The sequence below is a fragment of the Lipomyces tetrasporus genome (genome assembly GCF_029532465.1).
Source record: "Lipomyces tetrasporus strain NRRL Y-64009 chromosome Unknown POJ06scaffold_9, whole genome shotgun sequence".
Classification (NCBI taxonomy): Eukaryota; Fungi; Ascomycota; class Lipomycetes; order Lipomycetales; family Lipomycetaceae; genus Lipomyces; species Lipomyces tetrasporus.
This window is the reverse complement of record NW_026611604.1, coordinates 961,188-977,211: the sequence shown is the minus strand read 5'-3', so window position 1 is coordinate 977,211 and position 16,024 is coordinate 961,188. Positions and strand designations below refer to the sequence as shown.

General features: G+C 48.9%; 5 protein-coding genes across 5 annotated transcripts; 2 read left to right on the top strand and 3 right to left on the bottom strand.

Annotated features, from left to right (window-relative positions):
• Positions 1–1,881: 1,881 nt before the first annotated feature.
• Positions 1,882–3,640, bottom strand: POJ06DRAFT_283021 (major facilitator superfamily domain-containing protein; the record flags this gene model as incomplete). Its single annotated transcript, XM_056190079.1, has 3 exons — positions 1,882–3,170; positions 3,229–3,377; positions 3,432–3,640. 3 exons carry the CDS (start codon positions 3,638–3,640, stop codon positions 1,882–1,884), a joined length of 1,647 nt encoding a protein of 548 aa, XP_056041879.1.
• Positions 3,641–5,553: 1,913 nt separating this feature from the next.
• POJ06DRAFT_213870 (uncharacterized protein) lies at positions 5,554–11,573 on the top strand. Its single transcript, XM_056185493.1, has 3 exons — positions 5,554–5,899; positions 6,138–10,103; positions 10,157–11,573. Exons 1-3 carry the CDS (start codon positions 5,699–5,701, stop codon positions 11,441–11,443), a joined length of 5,454 nt encoding a protein of 1,817 aa, XP_056041878.1. The 5' UTR covers positions 5,554–5,698; the 3' UTR covers positions 11,444–11,573.
• POJ06DRAFT_259447 (uncharacterized protein) lies at positions 11,574–12,872 on the bottom strand. Its single transcript, XM_056188391.1, has 6 exons — positions 12,638–12,872; positions 12,476–12,490; positions 12,334–12,406; positions 12,219–12,282; positions 12,107–12,169; positions 11,574–12,050 (listed from the first exon to the last, which is right to left on the bottom strand). The coding sequence occupies exons 1-6, from the start codon at positions 12,710–12,712 to the stop codon at positions 11,945–11,947; spliced, it is 396 nt and encodes a 131-aa protein (XP_056041877.1). The 5' UTR covers positions 12,713–12,872; the 3' UTR covers positions 11,574–11,944.
• POJ06DRAFT_259445 (thioredoxin-like protein) lies at positions 12,792–13,768 on the top strand. The gene is made up of 3 exons (XM_056188390.1): positions 12,792–13,228; positions 13,319–13,425; positions 13,481–13,768. The coding sequence occupies exons 1-3, from the start codon at positions 13,143–13,145 to the stop codon at positions 13,570–13,572; spliced, it is 285 nt and encodes a 94-aa protein (XP_056041876.1). The 5' UTR covers positions 12,792–13,142; the 3' UTR covers positions 13,573–13,768.
• POJ06DRAFT_259442 (Extradiol ring-cleavage dioxygenase, class III enzyme, subunit B) lies at positions 13,769–15,506 on the bottom strand. Its single transcript, XM_056188389.1, has 4 exons — positions 14,670–15,506; positions 14,244–14,611; positions 13,973–14,188; positions 13,769–13,920 (listed from the first exon to the last, which is right to left on the bottom strand). The coding sequence occupies exons 1-4, from the start codon at positions 15,126–15,128 to the stop codon at positions 13,800–13,802; spliced, it is 1,164 nt and encodes a 387-aa protein (XP_056041875.1). The 5' UTR covers positions 15,129–15,506; the 3' UTR covers positions 13,769–13,799.
• Positions 15,507–16,024: the final 518 nt, after the last annotated feature.

Below are 16,024 nucleotides of genomic sequence, written 5' to 3'. Positions count from 1 at the left end.
TCAGCCTGAGAGGCTGAGACTGGCAACGGCGCCACCGCCCTTCCGACTGGGCAAATCTCAGCGGTGGTTGCTCTAAGTTCAGAATCTGTCGGGAGGCGTTGTTACCGTACGTCAACGGCTTCTGGGGGCTGGCCGTTGTTGCTTGTAACCCATGGCAGGGTGTAACCACCAGACATTTTTGTTGTATTTCTTGCTCACTTTGTATGTCTGGTCGGCCGCCTAATACAAGTAAGTGTGCATTTCCTGACGGCTAAATTGGATAACCCTAACCTTCTCGTGCTATAGGTCCGAGGCATGAAAATATAGTGTACTATCATAGTTTGGTTGGTATCCTCAACTGTTATAATATAGATTCATCATTAGTTGTCAACGCCAACCCGGCAAAAAGGTCACGTTGGGCGACTCGCGTCAGCAGTCAGCATCGACGGTCGAGCCAAACTCCAAGGCATATTTTCTGTTGACCGCGATACCACGTAAATAATAGCCATTCATAAGATTCCGCATTCAGCGCAGGAGCATCAAGAGAATCCCTCGGTAAGGATGCCTTTGCCAATGAATTTCGTGTACAGAATTGACACGAATCAAAACAACGATTTTGTGCGTCAACGCCGAAGTCAAGGGTGATATCAGCAACCAACCTGGCCTAATTTCCCGGCTAACTTTGTTTGTCACCCAGCATGATTGATGGTACCCGCATGGCTGCATCTCGATCTCTTTGCACAAGGTCACCTGGACTTGCTGCCTTTGACAACACGCTACGCCTCGTATTGAGCTCGGACCGGGTAGATATGATAGCCCACTTTCGTTGAGTAGGCCATAGAGAGCACAGAAAGTCCATTCTATGAAATAACCACCGACATAGCCGCTGGCACGAATGCCTGGCGGCATGATTATGATTCACCCGAACCTGTCAAGTTGAGAGAGTCAGCGGATGACTCGTAAAGCGGCTTGCATGTGGCAAAATTAGGCTTTGCCAGCTTTTTTCAGCAGGTGGCGTTCGTATTCGGTCTCGGCTATGCCATAATCGAGATTCGATTAGGAGTCCGTCGATACCACTTCCCGCCTCTAGTCTCTGGTCTTTCTCGACGCCCGACAGCTATCCTAGACAACTTGTTAGGCTACGAATTCTCACGATTCTGCGGCAGCGTGACCGCTGATACCGACGCTATCAAGTGCGCAGGTCTCCGTGCACCGCAGTCGTTCGATACTGCGACATCATCGTCAAATCGTATCACATTATTGCCTAACCCTCACGTAAATCGCCCTAATCTAAGAACGCTAAAGCCGATCGCGCATCGTCATACCATTTTTCCTTATTTTGGTGTAAAAACTTTAAGGAAAACTGCTGAACCCTTACCCTGGAAGTACTACGGATAGTTACTCTTGTAGTAACCGCATTAAGTTTACGCTTATTCCACAATAGTTTTAGTTGGACAGGAATATATGACATACCTCAGGTGACACGTGCCAGCTTAGGCCACTATGGTTCAGGCCATGCAGGTCCGGCAAAGTGGAGAAACAAGCTAGCGGCCGGCCGCATGCGATTTCCGAACAGATTCCACCTTGCATCATCAGGCTGCAGATGTATAGCTGTCGTCATTCGAGCTCGGATTCTTTATCGAACATCAAGTCTCATACATCAGTAGACGGCGACGAAGGAAGTTGCTATACAATCATGAGATTCATTAATTTAAAACATTCAGATCTCTATTCCAAAATTCTCTAGGAGAGCCCGTCGTTGTATCTTGCAGGATCAGTCGCCATAATAATATGAAACCATAAAAATCGTTAAATCAAGTTTCATATGAAGCTCCAATTCCAAACCCACACTAGCGCCTTCTACCCAAGCCAAAAAGGAAATCATTCACTCTAACAGTGGAACTAGACCTTCAACTTAAAAAATAATTGCCGATTGCCCAAACCCTTGGACACCTTGACATACTCGTCTTTCTCCTCGTCGTCCAGCTGACCCCACAGCCTTTCCTTCAGTCGATTCTCGATAACATAATACTGTCGAATCGCCAATATGATAACCATCGACAACACATTCAAACCGATCAAAATTCCGTTGCCACGATGGTAATACGGCGCATCGCTTTCGCGGTACACATTCGCGGCCAGAATATTTCCGCACTGGACAGAGATGTTGTAAACTGCAAACGCGAGCGAGCGGCGGTCCGGGTTGTTCGCGTTCGACGAAATCCAGGAGATTAGGATCGGGTGGTAGTACGGGTAGCCGAGAATTAGTGTGATGAGGGCGAATCGAAGCCAGCGGGATGACCCGTCCGGAATGATTTCGAGTAGCAACTGCGGAGTGAACACCCAGATCGCAGATAGGAGACAGAATACCCATTTGACGCCAAATTTGTCGGACAACCTGGAAAAACCAATCGTCATAGATATATTGATAATCGCGTATGGAATCGTAAGCAAGTTCGTGACGATCTCCGTGAAACCCAGTTGACGGAGTGTAATAGTGAGATAATAGTTCGCAGTCTGGGATGGGACAAAAGCAACAAATCCGAGAATGAAAATCGGGAACAAAAACCTGTCGGTCAACGTCTCGATCACAGCCGTTACGCTCTTAAGCAGACTGCTGCTTCCAAGCTTCACACGCTCCTGTTGACTGCGTTTGGAAGGGTCATCCTGAATAACTCGGGCTTTGAGTATAGCAGTCTCTCGAGCTGTAAACACGCGGGAGACAACTTTGCGACGAAGCGACGGCATTACGAAGAACGACGAAAGTCCGATTACAGTAGTTAAGGCGCCTTCTAGCAGAAACAGCCACTGCCATCCACGGAGCGGCCCTCCCATCTGAATAAATCCCGAAGCCAGGAGTGCACCTATAACGTTGGTGCCAGACTGCGTAGCCCAAATCCAAGAATAGCGCATTGACAGTTCGTTTGCTTTGTAGAACGAAGAGAGGTAGAAGGTGAGGCCGGGAACGAATCCGCCTTCGCAAGCACCGATGATAGCTCTCGTGAATAGGAAAAACGAAGATTCTTTGACGAAAATTTGGAACATAGAAACGATAGCCCAAAGCGTCATGAGAATTGGCAGCCAGATCTCAGCTCCAAATCGCCGAACGAACGTCTGTGACGGAATCTCACAGAGAAGGAAGAATAAAAGGAACAGGGTCTGCCCGAGATTGTACGTGTTTTGTGGAATATCTAACAGTTGTTAGCATAGCCTCATATGGAGCTTAAAGCAATAGAGACGGGATAGTACTAGCATCTATCAGAAAATCCGCTGAAATTGCATTCTGAATGTTGTTTCGCACAAGCTGAAGTGAGAAGAACATCGTACACGCCCAAATCATCACGCGATAATCCAATTTTCGTCGAATGACATCTTCCTCTTCTGGATTCCAGGCAGGCCTAAAGGCACATGTTAACGATCTCCTGATGCAGAGCATCCACCAGCAAACTCACCTTCCCTCGGATATCAATTTTTCAATTTCCGCGTCATGATCAAAATCAATGTCACTATTCCATACTGAGCCATCCGTTAACGATCCGTAATGTTCGTTTTTGTCGCCGAGAAGAGAAGTTGTTGTGTTCAGCGACTCATCGTTGTCGTCATTCATATCGTGCACTCTCCGTAGTAACGCTTCTTCCTCGTACAGACTCGGATTCGTCATCAGCCTTAGTTCTATCAATCCTCGGCCAAAGAATGATTTAAATTGTCAACAGAAAGAACGATCGAGCAAACTAAACAGATGCGGGACAGATAGCAGGTGCCTAGTTTATAAACGGCCGGGACGTGTCAGACGGTCGGATGACGCAAGCGAGCATTCCAGTGATATCCATTAGCGTCATAACATCATTTCGGCCCTAATCGCCGATACACGAGGATTGCTGAGTGGCGAGCCGTGCTATCGGTGTTGAACACTGTGGTTGCAGCCATTGTCGTGCGGTAAACAGAAATGACGCAATTGGGCTTCGTGGTGTCGAATTCTCGCTTACCAAGATATCTCACACACACACATATTCACTTCACCATACTCCGAGCATGTAAACTATAGCGAAATGGATATAATCCTATTAACTGAAGTTATTCTGTTTCAAGCTTTGAATCGTTGGAAATGGAACAGATAACGGCCCGCTTACAGTCAACACATGATCTAGTCTGTGCAATTTAATCAAGCAACATCGATCACCCTTGTCACTCTCAACCCAATAAACACCTATCTAATGTAGAACTAGCCTAGCCAAAAGTTAACTAATGGTCATTGAGCTGGATGCTCCAGTCGTGGATTGCGTCGTGAAGTCGAGAAGCGATTGCGCGCCAGAACGTTAGAACATTCTCTTACAACTCAGCCGCACATCCGACATCAGGATGGCAGATTTGTTCCTGGATCATGCAGGGATCCGACGCCTCTAAATACTAAAAAGTGTCAATACCAACAAAGTAGGGATATCACAAGGTATTGTTGTCCGTGCTCGGATCCGAGCACAGCACGATTCGCCAAACCGACCGAGGTGTGTCACTACTATTGTGCAATCTGAAATACAAACAGCAGCGCTACGGTCTTCAGTGAAACCAGCGGGATTAATGCTTAAATGAACAGAAAGAATTTTCGACAATCATCTGAGCATCTTGCTAAATATTACTTCCGAATCTAAATATGAACTTCTTATATTTTCCCAATGTCAACAACTGGGCTCAGTATTTAAGCGTGGGAAGGACGAGAAAGTAGAGCTTGACTAGCTCCCGTAACAGTTATACTAATGCAGTACAGTATCTATATCAGACGTACGACAGTTTTTACTCCATATCAATTCAGATGACAACTATGAGACAGATTTGTCAGGGCTTCTTGCTGGTGGATGGAAGAATTGTCTTCTTATATATGTCCTGTCCTGTGTATATGGACTCCTCAAGATAATTAAGTAAAAAAGCTTTAACACAAAGAGAATTGGACAAACCATCCACACAGCCTGTGCGCTGGCCAATCCGTCTAGCCCTTCAATCCTTCAACAAGGGGGTTATTGCAATAACTTAACCAAATAATAATGGTTAATAACTTAATAAGTTAGTTAATAATAATAATAATAATAATTATTATTTTCGTATTGGGCTTGCTGTAATTAATTAAAAACTTTAGTAATTAACTTACTATCTCCTTTTTAGTCAGGTCCTTATAGACATTGTATGAAAGACTTAATGCGGGACTCGTGTATGATTGCGGGCATATGCGGGGTCCATCCCTGAGCTGCGTGTTGACCCGGAACTGGATTGGTAGCCCGACTAGCGGACCCAGTTTACAATTTCCGGGTCCGCCTGTAGATTGGCCGGGGGTCCGGCTTAGGTTTCTTTGTTCAAACCCCATTCCAGTCCGTCGGCGGCCGCGGGCAAGTTGGCGGCGGCGAAGTGGCGAACTAAGCCAGGCTCGGGTCGGGTCCAAGCGCCGCGCACTATCGCAACACTTATCGCGGCCATGGGTCTGTTCAGTCTGACCCGGTCCTAACCATCGGTCAAACCCGTCAACGATTCAATCTGTGCTCCAACTCCGCTTATAGGAAATTTCTTCTTCATGCAGCACTTCTCGGCCAGCACATTCGACCGACTCCTACTTCAAGAGCTCTCCTTTTGCTCAGAAGAATCGCCTTGTCCTTTCTCAATCTCTGGCATTGCTACTCGCTCTGCATAATCAAATTCTCAAGCTCAATTAGCCCGCTCTGCTACGCAGCAACTAATGGCCCCACCCACTATCGGTTGGACCATCTCGCAGTGGCGCGAGGCTCAGGTTGCTTCCACCCAAGAAGAGGCAGTCAAGCGTGTTATTGACCTCGTTGCATATTTTGACAAATCAGACCCTGCCTGGATCACCATTGCGACTCCGGAACAGATCAAAGCGCAGTTCGACACGCTTGCCCAGTCGGGCACGGTTCCTAAGGTCTGTATTGTTTTATTCTCCGTCTGGAGGTCAATTGGTCAATTGGGTCGTTTGTGTATGCTTTCGCGTGAAAGGGCGGTTTGATCAATGGTCGGCACAAAGCGCTTGGTGAGCGAGAGGCGAGACCAAGCAGAATTCCCCGCCTTGGCAAAACGGCCCATTTCAACTAGTTTGATCAGTCTTGACTCCAATTGTGGTCATCTACTACGTGAATTCAGACGCTAACGTTCCTCTACAGGATCTTCCGTTGTTTGGAGTCCCATTTGCTCCCAAGGACAACATCGACGCCGCCACATTCCCAACCACCGCTGCCTGCCCGGCATATCTCTACCAGCCCGAGAAGGATGCCACTATCGTCGCCATCCTCAAGGCTGCCGGTGCTATTGTTGTTGGAAAGACCAACCTCGATCAGTTTGCCACTGGTTTGGTTGGTGCTCGATCGCCCTACGGAAAGACACCATCGGCATTCTCTGACGAGCACGTGTCTGGAGGATCGTCCGCCGGCTCTGGAAACGTCGTTGGCAGAGGTATCGTTCCATTCTCGCTTGGGACTGATACAGCCGGTTCTGGCCGAGTGCCGGCCATGTTGAACAATGCCATTGGTCTCAAGCCGACTCGTGGTGCATTCTCGGCCACCGGCGTTGTCCCGGCTTGCCGAACTCTGGATTGTGTGTCCATATTCTCGATGACAGTTCCTGATGCGCAGCTTGTATTCTCAATCGCTGCCCAGTACGACGATGAGGATGCCTATTCTCGCCCTCTCCCGTCGAATCTGCTCACGTCCTTCGGCCCAAAGCCTCGGTTCGCAGTTCCAGACAAACCAATCTTCTACGACGAGACCAAGAATCCTGTTCTTTACGCTCAGGCTCTTGAGAAGTTTGCCGATCTCGGGGTCGAGATAGTTCCCCAGGATTTTTCTGTCTTGTACAAGCTTGCGGCGTGCTTGTATGAAGGTCCTTGGGTGGGAGAGCGATACACAGTCATTGCAGACTTGATCAAGACTAACCCCGAGGCTATTGATCCCGTCGTCCTCGGTATCGTTAAACAGGCGGAGAAGTTCACAGCGGCCGATCTCTTCAATTACGAATATCTCCGCAAGGACCTAGAGCGTGCGATTCAGAAGCAATTTGCCGGAATCGACGGTTTCATTGTTCCAACCGCTCCTTTGAACCCGACGTTCGCAGAACTTGCTGCCGAGCCTGTCGTCGTCAACTCCCGCCAGGGGACCTACACCAACTTCGTCAATTTCGCCGACATGTCTGCACTGGCCATTCCGGCAGGCTTCCGCGACGATGGTCTGCCTTTCGGTGTTACTTTGATTTCCGGCACCTTCAATGACTACGCTCTTTTGGAGCTTGCTGAGCGATTCCTTGCCAAGTCACCTAGACGTCTCGGCAATACGGAACTATACACAAAGCCAGGTATTGACGACAAGATCCTTCCGGGCATTCCCAAGGCTCCCAAGACTGCTGGCACCATGCGGCTCGCAGTTGTGGGCGCGCACCTCTCCGGTTTGCCGCTCAATTACCAGCTCATCGAGCTCAACGCCAAGCTCGCGTTCAAGACCACGACATCGGCCGATTACAGACTCTACCACCTGGCAAACACTACTCCGCCAAAGCCCGGTCTCCGACGCATTGTTCCCGGACACCCTGAACTCGTCGGTGAGAAGATCGAGCTTGAAGTCTACGACATTCCTAGCGCCAACTTTGGCGCTTTCATCGCACAAGTGCCGCCGCCACTCGCAATCGGCTCTGTTGAACTTGAAAATGGTCATTGGGTCAAGGGTTTCGTCTGCGAAGAGAACGGATTCGAAGGCGCCAAGGATGTCACAAAGTTTGGAGGATGGCGTGGATACGTCGAGCATATGAAGGAGCGTGCGCCCAAGAAGCCATTCGATACTGTCCTCGTCGCAAATCGTGGTGAAATCGCGGTTCGCATAATTAAGACTTTGAAGAAGCTTGGCATCAAGGCTATTGCCGTCTTCGCCGAACCGGATCGGTTCTCACCGCACGTTTTGAACGCGGACGACGCTGTTTCGCTTGACGGAGAGACCGCGGCCGAGACTTACCTCCGCATTGATAAGATCATAGCCGCGGCCAAGCAGACTGATGCGCAGGCTATTATTCCCGGTTACGGTTTCTTGTCCGAGAATGCCGAGTTTGCGGAGACCTGCGAGAAGGAGGGCATTGTGTTCGTCGGCCCATCAGCTGAATCTATTAGACTTTTAGGATTGAAACACTCTGCTCGTGAAATTGCTACCAAGGCTAACGTCCCGTTGGTTCCCGGTTCCGGTCTGCTGGAGACGGTCGAAGACGCTCTTGCTGTGGGTGAGAAAATCAGTTATCCAGTCATGTTGAAGAGCACTGCTGGAGGCGGTGGCATTGGTCTACAGCGATGCGAGAATGCCGAGGATTTGAAGAAGGCATATGATTCGGTTCGCAGACTAGGTCAGTCGTATTTCAACGACTCTGGTGTTTTCTTGGAGCGGTACGTCGAGAACGCCCGACACGTTGAGGTCCAGATATTTGGCGACGGCAACGGTAACGCGCTTGCACTCGGCGAGCGAGATTGCTCGCTCCAGCGTCGAAACCAGAAGGTTATCGAGGAGACACCTGCGCCTAACTTGCCGTCGGAGACCCGTGCGCAGATGGTCGAGGCGGCGGAGAGTCTCGCGCGTACGATGAAATACAAATGTGCTGGTACGGTTGAGTTCATCTACGATGCCGCACGCGACGAGTTCTATTTCTTGGAAGTGAATACCCGTCTCCAGGTCGAGCACCCTGTCACTGAGATGGTCACTGGTTTGGATCTTGTGGAGTGGATGTTGTTGATCGCTGCCAACACTCCGCCATGTTTTGACCCTGCCAAGTTGATTCTTACCGGTGCTTCCGTTGAGGCTCGTCTTTACGCGGAGAACCCTGTCAAAGATTTCTTACCGTCGCCCGGTCAGCTTATTGAAGTCAGCTTCCCCGAGTCGGCCCGTGTTGATACCTGGGTTGCGAAGGGTACCGAGATCACAGCTTCGTTCGATCCTTTGCTCGCGAAAATCATTGTGCATGGCAAGGACCGTGCCGATGCTCTGGCTAAGCTCGTCGACGCGCTCGAGTCTACGGTCGTGTCTGGTATTGTCACTAACATCGACTACTTGCGATCCATCGCTTCGTCCGAGTTGTTTGCCGCCGGCGCCGTCTCAACCCGTCTGCTCGACTCATGGAAGTACAATGCCAAGGCGGTCGAATTGCTAGCTCCTGGATCCTACACCACCGTTCAGGACTATCCTGGCCGTATCAAGTTGTGGCACATCGGTGTCCCGCCGTCCGGGCCTATGGACGACTACGCGTTCCGGATGGCGAACACCATCGTCGGCAACGACAGCAAGGCACCAGCCATTGAGTGCACTCTGGTTGGGCCATCGATCAAGTTCCACTGCGACGCGGTGATTTCAATTACTGGTGGCGGCGCATCGCCTACCGTCGACGACGAACCTGTCCCAATGTGGGAACCCATTACTGTTTTGCAGGGCCAGACTCTGGGTGTCGGCAAGATCACATCTGGCAGCAGGTCTTACATCGGTATCCGCGGTGGTCTCGACGTTCCCGAGTACCTTGGATCTCGTTCGACTTTTGCTCTCGGCAACATGGGCGGATATAACGGTCGTGTCTTGAAGTTCGGTGACGTCCTGTACCTCGGACAGCCAGAACTCAAATCCTGCTCTATCCCTGCTCCGATTTCCGTGCCCAAGGCGGCCGATAAGACTTTGATTCCGGAGTACCCCAAGGTCTGGACCATCGGTGTCCTTTCTGGTCCACACGGGGCGCCAGATTTCTTCACACAGAAGGCAGTCGATGAATTTCTGGCAGCTGAGTGGAAGGTTCACTACAATTCCAACCGTTTCGGCGTCCGCTTAATCGGCCCTAAGCCTGAGTGGGCGCGTCCAGACGGTGGCGAAGCAGGTCTGCATCCGTCCAACATTCACGACTGCGTCTACGCTCTCGGTGCCATCAACTTCACCGGTGATGAGCCTGTTATCTTGACCTGCGACGGTCCCAGTTTAGGTGGCTTCGTTTGCCCAGTAACCGTTGCCGAGGCTGAGATGTGGAAGGTCGGACAGCTGAAGCCTGGCGATATGATTAAGTTTGTGATGATCACTTTCGATGATGCTATTGCATTAAAGAGAGCGCAGGATCTCGCGGTTGCTACTGTACGTTGCTTGTTGCGGCTGAAAATTTGGAGTGCATACTAATCAGTTTACAGGGATCGGGAACTGTTATCCAGAAACCAAGTGAGAAGCCGCTCGAGAACCCCATTTTGTACGAAGCTAGTGAGACCACCACGATTCCAAAGGTCGTCTACCGTCAGGCCGGTGATCGCTTCATCCTTGTCGAATACGGTGAGAATATTCTCGACATCCGTCTCTCCTACCGCGTGTACCAGCTTTCGCAGCTCGTCAAGGAGCGAAATACCGCTGGCATCGTGGAAATGTCGCCGGGTGTGCGATCCGTCCTGATCCAGTACAACGGCGTCGAAGTTCCGCAGTCGCAGTTGATCAAGGAACTCCTGTCGTACGAATCCGAGCTTGTTCTGTCCGACAACTGGCAGGTTCCATCTCGCATAGTCCGACTTCCACTCGCATTCGAGGACTCCGCGACTCTCGCTGCCGTCGACAGATATCGCGAGACCATCCGCAACTCCGCGCCTTGGCTTCCTAACAACGTCGATTTCTTGACCGAAGTCAATCACCTTGACGACCGCGACATTATTCGAGAAATTCTCTACGACGCCAAATTCCTTGTCCTGGGTCTCGGAGACGTCTTCCTTGGCGCGCCATGTGCCGTGCCACTCGACCCGCGACACAGATTGCTCGGAACCAAATACAACCCATCTCGAACGTTTACGCCAAATGGTACTGTCGGTATCGGCGGCATGTACATGTGCATTTACACTATGGAGTCACCTGGTGGATACCAGCTGGTAGGTCGGACAATCCCCATCTGGGACAAGCTTACGCTCGGCCAGCAAGACCGGCCATGGCTTCTCGACATCTATGACCGTGTGGAATACTACCCCGTCACCGAGGAAGAGCTTGCCCAGATCACCGCCGAGGTCAACCACGGCCGATTTAAGATCGATATCGAGGAAGGCGTTTTTGATTACGGCGAGTACAGCAAGTGGCTTAATGAGCACGGCGAGGAGCTCAATGAATACGCCCGGAAACAGCGAGAGGGCACGGAAGAAATCGCAAAGCTGATCCAGGTCTCGAATGCAGAGCTGCAGGCGACTGCCGCTGACCGCGACGATACGGAGGATACCGCGATTGCAGAGAACGCGGTGCCAGTATATGGCGAGGTTGCCGGCCGATTCTGGAAAGACTTGGTCAAGGTCGGAGATGTTGTCAAGAAGGGCGACGGCATTATCGTCGTTGAGGCCATGAAGACCGAGATGGTTGTCAACGCGCCAAGTGCCGGAAAGGTTATCAAGATTGTGCATCGGAGTGGAGATTTCGTTGAAGCTGGTGATGTTGTTGCGTATTTAGAAGAGTAGGAGTATGATACGTGATAGACGATTGATACGTAGTTTGTGCATGAATACAGTCATGAGTGTTTAGATTTACGATACAAGAGTGTATAAATGTTCATTGATGGCTTTTATTTTTATGATACGTTTCTTGCAATATTCTTGTTATATATGTTTGTATAGATTTGCTTTAGTTTGAATTGAGAATTAGATATAGTCCTCTTTCCTGTAAAGGTACCCTTCGTTGAGTTAAAACACAACGTTTCGTCTATGTAATGCATATATTGGACCTGCCTACGTGTATGCCCAAAAACACAATGAAGTAACATCCAACAAAAAAACAACGCCCAATAACACAATGATACGTGCACCACTCAAGTGATACCGAGCCAACCAAAATAAATCCCGTGTGCTAAACAGCGAGTATGAACTTCCACACAGTCTATCCCCCTTTCTCGATCATAGTATTCTTCAAACCAGTCGAAGTATTGTACGGCGTGAAAGTTAGCATTGCAAACTTAAGGACGATTAAGCAGCTGCTGGGGCAGGAACCACGATCTTGGGCTTACCGCCATCCTGTACGAAGAGAGCCTGGAAAGTCTCGGGGTAGCTTTTCCCTAGGGATCGGTTGTAACTACACGAATTAAATTCAGCATATTTTGTAAAGGAAGTAAAGAGTGGTACACATACGAGAACAAACGAGTGAGCTGAACACTGGCAACAGTGCCCAAGAAGAAGTTCACACTCGCCAAGCTGCAAAGAAATTAGTTGTTGAACATCCCGGCATTTATATCCAACTTACAGGTAGTTCTTTGGCTTGATAATCAAACACCATCTAGTCCAGATAGCACCGGTTGCAAACAGAGCTAGAATGGTTGCGTTAGCGTCATTATTTCGGGCAAGATTACAAGACGTACCCAGCTGCTGCGTGCCGGAGAGCGATTCGACAGGACGGTTCAAGTCACTGATACCAGCGAAAACCAAAGCCCACTAATATAATAACATTATTGATCAGTTCTCGGATCTGATAAGTTAAGTCGCACTAGCAGACGCCCTTACTTTCATGACAGGTGCCTAACGTGAAATGTTAGTCCATCAACCCATCATCCTAAAAATGCGATACCTTTCTCCAGTTGTCAAGCAGCAAACAAATGTGCCACGTCGAGAGAAAGGCGGGGATTGTGTGCATCTAATTTGATTCACGAGCACAAGGATACATACCCAGAAATGAATAGTTTTAGGACCAGTCTCCGACTGGAGAAACCTCTGAAAGCCATTAACTCCTCTAGCGGCCATTTTTTGTCTATCTTGATAATGTAATGCTGTAGTGAACAAGTGGGTGTTGCGTGGACGATGTGACTATAACTTCGGGACGAGAAAATCGACTTGTTGGGCCCGCGAAGGAAGCCAAATACCGGTTCTCACCCGCCGCAGTGTCCGTCGTTAGCGGAGTTTGCCATCCCCGATCGATACCACCGACAGGCTTAAAACCTCAACCCTACATAGTTTCTGTGCGGGATGATATGCACAAAACAACTTGGTGTATACGCCATTGTGCACTGTGACGGGTACGGAATAAATGCAACAATTGCATCTAACGTTCTCTCGTCAATGATTGGTCCTCACGTCCTGGGATGGCTTGGACATATTTCTGTCCACATACCCAAGTAAACTGCGCGGTCCGCTGGGTCTTAACGGCTATATTTCTAGACCCCCTTATACAGAGATGGCCAGCAAGTACGCGTTTGCGAAGCCACTAAAGGAACTCCGTTTCCACCTCTGCCAGACCAGTGCGTCGAGCACTTCGCTACGGTATGTCCCAGAATATCATAAGCGGATCGTCGCAATTGTATTCGAGGAGCAAATATGAGGTTCAAAGAAGTACTAATTGCTCTTGTTTAGGTCATTTTTGCAGAGAGCGTATCCAGTAATGAAGAAGCACAACCCATATATTCCAATACTGATCCGGGAAGCTCAGGGTGTTTCTCCGCAGGTTATTGCTCGATTTGGTCAGTTCTATATCCGCAGTATTTATAGTGTTCAGAGTGTTAACATTTGATACAGAGTACGGAAAAGAGGTTAAGCTACCATTGGATGGCGTTACAGACAAGGAGCTTGAAACAACTATCGAGAAGTTAGTGATGACGACGCCCTAGACGTTCAAATGCACCATTTCCACGTTTGCCATATTACAATACGAGGACCGGTTTTTGATATGCACAGTCACTTGGTGTGGTAGGGATTCAAAGTTTGAAGAACGAGTAAGGAATGTATGACACAGGAGAGCCAAATTTCGCATTATTGGCTCTATATGTATTATAGTATGCCATGAATAGATTGTTCATACAATTTAAGCTATCTGTGCATCGAATCGCCACGCTAATTAGGCGTTAATAAGAGATCCGAACCGATACTCGCCCCACGCAAGAGAGGAGGTCTGATTTGTATACAGTCGCTCGCCTTTTTCGTTATAGGCAGCGCCGGCAGCAATATAAATTGGCAACCTATACAGAAGTATCAGCATGAGCCTGAGGTACCGCATCTATAATGACTTACAGATGTTCTTTCGTGGGATGCGATTTATTCGCGTCGTTAGTCTTGATCAAGTCCGTCAACGCGTTCTCTCTAGCGGTACCAACTTGGGAGGAAATTGCTCTTTCTAGCATATCGTCAAACGGTTTAGAGTATGGGGCGACAGATCCCGAGTAATAGCCCATCTCTCTGAGGTTATGGACGGTCATTCCCGAACAAACGATTAGTATGTTCTCGTCTCTGTCATCATTGAGAGTTGTCAGTGGCGTGAAAAGATGACCGAATGTGTACAAACCTCAACGGTGCGAGAGCCTTCCCGAGGGCTACATGCTGGTTTGGATTATCAGTGCCAAACAGCGACACCTGAACAATTGGGACCTTGAGAGCCTGGAATTCGGGGAAGGCAACTTTAAACGGCACAAAAACACCGTGATCTAATCCTCTTGAGACCCCCTTAGCTTTAATTCCTTTACTTTGCAGCTGATCTAAAACTCGCTGCGCAACAGCCTTGCTTCCGACGTTCGGAAATTGCTCTTCGTACATGTACGATGGGAAGCCATAGAAATCGTAAATCAAATCTGAGATCTCAGCGGTGTTGACTTCGACCTGATCCGCCGAGGCTTGCCAATGTGCAGAGAAGACAACCACTGCCTTTGGTCGGACCTGTCGCATGTTGTTAAGCACCTGCTGTAACACAGTAACGGTTAAAAATTCGATCTACCTTCTCAACAACCTCTTTCCCAATCTTTCGAAGCATCTTGAATGCACCCAAGTCGCCGCCATTTTCATCCCTGTCCGAATACATAAAGGTCGGACCACCATGCGAGAAGAAATATACCGGTGTCCGATTGCCAGTCGGCGCCTCGATGTCGGCCTCCAATTTTGCTGAAACAGGCTTCTCGTCGAGCATGGCTGTAGCTACTATTGGTGATGTCAGATTGAGCCTTGCAACGGAAGGAGCAATAGAGTGTTTTAAAGTCTGGAAAACCGAGGCGAATAGCAAGTTACGGTAGGGCAATGCGAAGATCACAGACGCTATGCTGACGAGGGCGGTGGCGACTATGAAAATCGACAATTTATTGCTGGTGGTTGAAGATTGTTCGGCGGTGGGATCTGATACTGAAGACTTCACAGACAACAAACTGATTTCTATAGCAGCAGTCAGGCCCTGGTCGGTCATATACGCGGAGATGTGACGCTGAAAGTGTGATATCCGACTGTCAAGCAGGCGAGAGGATTATACGAGTCTGATCCGAAGCGGTCCTGTGAATTTGAATTATATGTCGGCAGAAGGAACACTGGCATTGATTGGTAATTGATTAGGCATCATGCATAATAAGTGCCTGCTGAGAGTCATCGAGGCACTCGCTATCAGACGCATTGTGGGCATATGTCCACTGCAACGGCAACGGGTTTATAATTTTGACTGATTCCATCGGACTTTCTAGGGCTGGGACTGCCTAATCCAGGTTTTTGACCATGTCACTGCCATTCGAAGCTTGGAGATGGTCATTTCTGTCCCCAGCGCATAAACCCATTACAAATTCTTAGAAATCTGTATTTCCGTTGGGAGTTCCGAAATCGTCTGCGGCATCGAGTCCGACATCCCAGGTGATGACAATTGACCCCTGAAGTGTCAACCTGAACTTTAACATATTCTCCTCGATAACATTGACAAATAGTCACACTTCGTTCCCCATTTCACCGCAGAATTCACTTTTTTTACCGTCTTTATCGATCTGCCACAATTTTTTCGAACTAAAAATGTCCAAATTTGATCTAGAAATTGTCCGACGGACCCGAGGATATCCGCGCAAACTTATACTAACTTACGATGCTATACGTAAAGGTATTTCCTAGTTACTTAGCCCATACCCTGAAAGTGCAAAGTTTTGAGGAAGCTATGTAAGTGCCGTGCGCCTGCCACATCTGCGGCACAAATCTCAAACATTTCGGGATTGGATTGCATACGATAGGCCTGACAAGCCCATCCCAAATCGGGACTGATCCATGGAGGATGCCTACTAGTCAACTATCGGCTACACTTTAATTGACGGTCGCTGTTATTTTATTACA